The sequence below is a fragment of the Coenobita brevimanus genome, chromosome 95 (genome assembly GCF_032717465.1).
Source record: "Coenobita brevimanus isolate Jiangsu-jjx chromosome 95, ASM3271746v2, whole genome shotgun sequence".
NCBI lineage: Eukaryota > Metazoa > Arthropoda > Malacostraca > Decapoda > Coenobitidae > Coenobita > Coenobita brevimanus.
Window position 1 is genome coordinate 9208441 of NC_137048.1, and position 7857 is coordinate 9216297.

Below are 7857 nucleotides of genomic sequence, written 5' to 3' on the forward strand. Positions count from 1 at the left end.
CCAGATCCATTTCATTCCAAATCACTCTTCCTCATCTTTGGTCTTGTAATCATCTGCCATTTCTTTGATCCTCAGCTTCTCAACTTTCAGTCTTTCACCCTGACTGTTCATCTCTCTTCTGGTCCACCTCACTCCTCTCAGCTTCATCTTGCATATCGCAGTCATGTCAATTGACAGACCTCTATGTCGTCCTCGCACGGCTCTCGTATCAGCAACCATTCCCAGCAACGAGCTCTCTACAAGAACATAATCAATCAGGCTTCTTCAAGTCTCTTCTGTTTTGATAATTTACATTCTGTGTTAAACCACTTCTTTATCCTTGTTTCTGTTTCTTTGTGCTGAAGAATATAATTTTGGACTCCTGTTTCATATAATTTACAGAATTTTCTATATATAACATTTATATCTTGTCCTGGTGTGTGTGTGTGTGTGTGTGTGTGTGTGTGTGTGTGTGTGTGTGTGTGTGTGTGTGTGTGTGTGTGTGTGTTCTTACCTACCTAATTGTTTTACCTAATTGTATCTTTACAGAAATGAGTCAAGCTCCTACTGTCCCGTGTCTTAAACCATACTTATCGTACATATCCTTAAATTTGTGAATTGTTTTGGCACACACTATTTCATTCGGTAGTGCATTCCACTGATCAATTGCTGTATTTGGGAAACTAAATTTTCTTACGTCTTTATCGCCTCTCTTCTTATGCAATTTTTTTTAGTGTCCTCTTGCTGATGCTTCCCCATAGGTTAAGTAATCACTTATGTCTATATTCTTCTTCCCTGATATGCATTTATATAGCATAATCATGTCAAATCTTTTCGTTCTCTCCTGTAATGTTGGTAGATTCAGTTTATTTAGTCTTTCTTCGTAGCTTAGATCCCTTAAACTTTGAACTTTTTCAATCTTGTCTATGTGTTTTTTGAGATGAGGACTCCAGACTACTGATGCATACTCCAGGGTTGGTCTGATGAATGATGTGAACGCTATTCTCATATTGGTAAGCAGTGTATACATGTTCTGTACCTTCTCACTGATGTGGTCAGCCGGAGATAGTCTGTTATTGATAGTCACATCTGGGTCCTTCTCTCTTTCTGATGTGTGTAGGGTTTTATTTCCTAATGTATAATCCCAATCAGGTCTTTTTCCACTTTTACCAAACTTGAGTACATGACACTCGTCCACATTGAATTCCATTTGCCATGTATTACTCCATTCATGAGTTTATTTAATTCTTCTTGTAGCTCTTTACAAGAGTCTGTGTTAGTAATTCTCCTTTGTATTTTTGCATCATCGACAAACATATTTAGATAGCTTTCATTTCCAGTGTTACTGTCTATATCATTTATATACACTAAAAACATGAATGGTGCCAGCACTGAGCCCTGTGGTACTCCATTAGTCACTTCTTTCCATGATGAGTAATTTCCCCTTTGTACTGTTCTCATTTCTCTTTTCATGAGAAAATCTTGCATCCAACAATACAGATTGCCTCGAATTCCTCCTTGATGGTACAGTTTCCATAAAAGTCTTTGGTGTGGTACTGTGTCAAATGCTTTCTTGAAATCTAAATAGATACTGTCCACCCATCCTTCTCTTTCCTGTAATGTGTCTGTTACTCTGTCATAGTAGCTCAACAGATTAGTAACACATGATTATCCATTTCTGAAACCAAACTGTCTTTCTGTTATCATAGTGTACTTCTAGGTGATTTACCCAAGCTTTTTTATAAGCTTTTCTAATACCTTGCTTACAACACTGGTTAGTGATACTGGTCGGTAGTTAAGTGGATTTTGTCTATTCCCTTTCTTGAATAAGGGAACAATGTTTGCTTTCTTCCAAATATCAGGTAGTTTACCCTAACTCAAGGATTTCTAGAAAATTAAAAATAATGGTTTACTTAACTCCTTTGCACATTCACGTAGCTCCCAACATGAAATTTCATCAGGACCATTTGCTTTTCCTTTGTCTAATTTACTTAGCTCCTCCTGTATTTCTTTTTCTGATGTTTGTATATCTGGTAGTATGTGTGGGCATGCATGTTCCACATAATCTCTCTCAAAATTTTTTTCCTCTGTAAAAACTGATTGGAAATTCTTGTTTAGTGCTTCACAAATATCATTCTCTTGTGTATAGGTGATTGCATCATCCGTAATGGATTATATTTTATCTTTTACTTTGGTTTTGCTTCTGATGTAGCTGTAAAATAGCTTTGGTTGATCACTACTTTTATTTATGATATCCTCCTGAAACTGTTTTTGGGCTTCCTCCTTATTCTTGTATAATCGTTTCTTGCCTGTTTGTAATTATTAGATGCCCTTTCACTATTGTGTCTTCTGTATCTATTCCACAACAAATCTCTTTTTTCTTTTGATTTTCTACATTCTGTATTGAACCATTTCTTTATTTTCTTTTCTGCTTCTTTGTGCTGTAGGATGTACTTCTGGACTCCTATTTCATAAAGTTCACAGAATTTTTCATATGTAGCATTTAAATCTTGTCCTCTAAGCTCCTTTTCCCAAGCAATTTCTAAGAAGTACTTCTTTAGGTCATGATACTTTCCCTTTTTATAGTTTAGGCTCTTTTTGTAACTTTCAATGCTGTTAACTATGTCATATGCAATCCTAAAATTGGAATTTAGTACCACATGATCGCTTTTGCCGAATGGAGGGTGATATATGAAATTGTCAATATCGTTTTCTTGCCTAGTAAATATGAGATCTAACATTGAGGGCACATCGAGTCCTCTTTTTCTGGTGCTTTTCCTTACATGTTGCGTTAGGAAAAACTCTTGCACAAGATCCAGGAGCTTCTGGTCCCAACAGCTTTCTTGGCTTATTATATCTAGAGTATTCCAATTTATATTTTTATTAAAATCACCAGTTAATATAATTCTTTCCGATTTCTCTTCCATTTTATGTAGTAATGCTCTTAAACTCTGAATTGTACTCTCTCCCAGGTTCTCATATTCGTCTCTTTCCCATGTGTTTGATCTGGGTGGCATGTACAAATTGGCTACAATTACTTTCTCTTCAGATGTATTTATCTCTACTGCAATCAGTTCTACTTGTGAGGGTATATCTAGTTCTATTTCTTTGACTTTTAGATTTTTCTTAGTTAATATTATAATTCCTCCTCCTTTTTTTAAGTTCCTATCTCTTCTCCATATATTATATTCCTCTAAGTTTAGGATGTCATCTGATATCCTTGGTGTTAATATTGTTTCAGTTAGGCATATTATATGTGGTTCATTTTCTCTGACATAGTCATTCATCTCTAATAATTTAGATACCATTCCATCCACATTTGAGTACATCAACTTAATCATCTTGTTTATATACTTGTCATGATTTGGTTCTACTACCTTCCTCCTTTTTATTCCCTCCTGTGTATGTACCACTTTCATACCTGCAATCCAAATTACTTTGTAAAAAAATGTATTCTTCTCCTCCTCTGATCTTCCCTCATTTTTTGTTTTTGCTTCCTCCCTCTTCTCTTTCAGTATTTTCAGTTCCTCTTGTGTTAGGCATCTTTTTTTCCATACATTTTTGAACTCTTCTTTTTTCCATAAGATTCTTTGAATTTTTTAGTATCTCCTCCACGGTGTTTACACTCTGGAAGGTTACCTTTAGAGGTCTTGACTTGCTTTTCTCGTATTTCCCTAACCTTTTGTGTTCCTCTATGTCTTTACTACAGATTTCCTCTGATACTTCTTTCAATATGCCCATTACATTTGCCACCTCCTTTTTGTCTCTTGAGATCTTGTTTTTTACTTCTTCCTCTTCTATGCCAGTGATTACTATAGATTTGTTAATATCTACTGAATCTCTGAGTGACTTAGGATTGTTTTGGATTATTCTTTTCACTTCCTTTTTAATGCTTTTTTCTTCCACCCTTGTTTCTAAGTCTTTCTTTACTTTCACCATTTCAGCATAAGTGGTTTCCACACCATTTTTGTAGCTTTGCACAGTTTCATGCACCTGTGTTATCTTCTCCTCAATATCACTGCTCTGGTCTATCAGACTGCTTACTTGCCTAATTGTCTCTGTATCATTTTTGAACTCTTCTATAATACTCTCGTGGTTGACTACTGTACTTGCCATTTCACTAATTTTCCCCCTAAGTGTACCCACTTCAACTGTTAGCTTATCTATGTGTCTTTCTTGTTGACTTTCTTTCCTAATTTTTCTATTTCTTCCTTTTGCAAGTGCATCTGTTTCTTAATTTCATCAATCTCATTTTGAAAAGCCGTCTCTAACCTGTGTACTCGTTCCACCAGTTTATTGTGAGTCTCCATTTCAACCAGTTCTTGATAGAAATCATCATCCTGCTTTCTACCTTTATCCCTTTTCTTTTCCAAATTTGCTTTACTAAAGTATGTGGTCATTTTGCAGTACTAAAAGCGCATATAGTACTTACATTCCCTGGGGTAGATTGTAGACTAAACAACGATCAGCTGATTGTGCGCATTCTTGCGCTGCTTTGTTTTCTTTTCTGTTTGACCAAGTCTCACTTAAAACTTCTTTTTTATATTAGAACACCATTTTGTCTAGCCTTATACAGAGCTTGACTCATATAAAGATACTAATTTAGGTAATGCCACTGACCAAGTTGGCCAGGTATAGAGCTGTGGCGACGTGCGTCTGCTCTCCTCGGTGCCTCGGTGTGTGTGTGTGTGTGTGATTTAGCAAATTAATTCAGCAGATTTTACCTGATTTTATGGAAAGTTGGTGGAATGGTTGAGGGTAAGCCATTGATTTTTTTTTTTTTACAATGAAGATTGGTCAAAGCTGACTTAGCAAAGCCTTCTTGAATAGTTTTTATACAGCTTGAATCAAACCTGTGGGAAGAAGTTGGCATAAGGCAAGAATGAAGTAATTCACTTGTGAGAACTACCAGTCAAGTTAAAGGTCACAAGGCAAGGTCAGATTATATCCGAGTGTGTGTGCGTTTATGACGGACCAAATACTTTAATTTGATTTTAACCAAAACTGAGAGTTAACTAATGAGTAGGCTTTTTTTTATTTTTTTTTTTAACATTAGATCAAGGGTGGAAATCACTGGTCAAGGTCAGTTTAAACAGTTTTTATCCGATTTAAACCAACCTTTGTGGAAGGGTTGAAGATAAGGCAAAAAGGAAGATATTTAATTTCGAAAACAATCTCTTTAAAACAAAGGTAAGATTTCTACCCGTGTGTCTGTGTAAATAAAACAGTCTGTGGAGTCACATGGAGAGACAGGCTGACAAATGAGGATATAAAGAAGCGTTGTGGTGTGAATGTGGATGTGATAGGAAACGTTAGGAGGAATACACTGAGGTGGTTTGGCCATGTGGAGAGGATGGAGGGTAAAAGACTGACGAAGAGAGTGTATGTGAGTGTGGTGGAGGGGGGAAGAGGGAGGGGGAGGCCTAGGATGAGATGGAGGGATGGGGTGAAGAGGTATATGAGAGAGAGGGGTGTGAGTTGGGAGCGGGGCAGTGAAATGGCGGGGGACAGGGCGACGTGGAGGCGATTTGTTTTTGGCCACCCCGAACGGGATTGAGGCGTCTGGCAATAGATAGATAGAATAGATTTTACTTCGATCTGGCTTGGTGGATTAATTTAGGATAACCCAAGATGTTGACCTATTGTTCCTGAGAATATATGTCAAAGATCAAGGTCACATGCTAAGTTCAACTATACAGTTTATAATAGAGACAAGATTTATGTATGAGTTGATGGTAATCCACGGATACACAGGTTCGATTATGAGAGCCATCAGTCCAAGTTCCAGGTCACAGGGGAAAGGTATAAAATCAAGGGCACTAGACAAACTCAAACTGTTTTGATCTAATTTGGACAAAAGTTGGTGGAACGGTTAAGGTTTAACCAAGAATGAAGGAATTCGATTATAAGTCTAAAATGTCAAAGGTGTAGGTCACAAAGCAAAGGTAAATATTTCGCCCTTCGACGAGTTGGTGGGCGAGGGTGTTTGCCCTCTGTGAGTACTCCTTCTCTGATCATATAATGCAGTCAGGAGCAAAGACTTGTCTCTTGCTACTTAAGACCTTCAGCCTCCTGAAAGCATCGGTGCTTGTTTTTTTCATCTGTATGTAATGTTTATAGGGTCTGCCTGTTAATGACTTCACTGTGTAGACAAGTCAGACTCGAAACCTCAAGTATTATCAGTGCAGGATTCGAAATGCTTCATCATACTAGTGTGGTCTGTTGTGGGATTCGCGTCCTTGTTGGAATACAAATCATAGGTGGCCATGGTTGAAAGTGTTCACGTTCTGGACTAAGGTAACATAATCTCAAGCCACAGCACCTCTGAGTGTGGCAATACAGGGCTGATGGATACTTCTACCATTTTTCAAAATTGTGAAATTGTGTGAATGAGCAGAATCTCCTCTTCCCAGGTCTCACTGGCGTCGTTCACCTCATTTGTACTGGTGTCGGACCAAAACTTACTTGATGCCCAGATTGCATTCACGTCCATTGCCCTCTTCAACCTGATGCGCATCCCCATCATGCAGCTGCCAACGGTGATTGCTATGTCAGTACAGGTAAGACATAACTGGGTTTTTGGTATATCTTCCTAAGTGCTCTAATTTTCTATAATTAAACTCTTGTTTATTAGAGGTCTCCATCAGGGTAAAGGAAATTACCTGGAAGTTACAAGTATGGAATAAGAAAAAAATATTGTTATACTGTGGGCGTTAAAGTCCGCCACTATAAGGATTCTTGTAAACTTAATATCATCCGGCACTGGAAGGAAGATGAACATGACACCACTACAATGAAGGGGTTAAAATGACAAAAGAATCAGTGGTCTAACTAAAGTGCCATTTAAACAGAAGTTCGTGAACTGTGCACAGGTTCAAATCGCAAGAGGCAGCTCAAGATTTTATGACAATGTAATGTCACGCAAAGCATAGGAAGGTCTCCTACTCATAAATTTCTCAACTGATGTTACCATCCTTGGGCTTTTATACCTTCCATTAGCTGTTCTGATCTAGTAGTATTTGTTACTTCAATATTCCATAGTGTTGGGAGGATATTTATGCGTTCTGCTAAGACAGGTGACCAGTATCCTAATGTCTCATTCCTCAAGTTTTATGGTATTTCATCGCAACTTTAATTAAGACTCTCAGTGTCCCAGTGTTCCACTACTGTGGTCTCCCAATCAAGAGGGGTAAGAAAAGAACCAATACATTGTTTAACTGCATTGTAGGTGCTGCCTAAAATAAAATTAAAAAAGCGTGGAAGGAAGTTCTTTTAAAATAAGTACTAAAACCACAAGGTAGGGCAGTGGATGTTGGAGCGGCCCTAATGAGAGAGAGTGTGTTGAAACTCCCTGTACTGTTGTTTGCAAATGATACTGTGTGTTAAGTGAAGGCGAAGGGGAGCTGCAAGACTTGGTGAATGAGTTTGAGAGAGTGTGTAAGAAACGGAATCTAAAGGTGAATGTGGGGAAGAGTAAAGCTATGGTCTTCGAGAGAAATGAAGTCACTTATGTACAGTGGGGTTGGATGAAGTGGAAATGGGAAACGTGAGTGCGTTTAAATACTTGGGTAATGTGATGAGTAAGGATGGAAGTTTAGACGGTGAAGTGCTTGAAAGCGTACAGCAAAGAAGAAAGGTTGCTGGTACTTTGCAAGCAGTGATAAGAAACAGGGAATTGAGCATGGAAGTTAAAAAGTTACTGCATGACAGTATTGTGATGCCAACTCTAACGTATGGAAGTGAAGCTTGGACCATGTTGGAGAGACACAAGTCAAGGGTGAGGGCACTGGAAATGAATTATTGGAGAGGAGCGTGTGGGAGTCACATGGAGAGACAGACTGACAAATGAGGTAGTGAAGGAGCGTTGTGGTGTGAATA

General features: G+C 38.0%; 1 protein-coding gene across 1 annotated transcript in view; it reads left to right on the top strand.

Moving 5' to 3' along the window:
- Positions 1 to 7857, top strand: part of LOC145413230 (multidrug resistance-associated protein 1-like) — a 682216-nt gene that overhangs the window by 200783 nt on the left and 473576 nt on the right. Inside the window, exon 9 of the mRNA XM_080282961.1 lies at positions 6393 to 6539. Within this exon, the coding sequence (XP_080139087.1) occupies positions 6393 to 6539 (147 nt within the window). The remainder of the gene's footprint in view (positions 1 to 6392; positions 6540 to 7857) is intronic.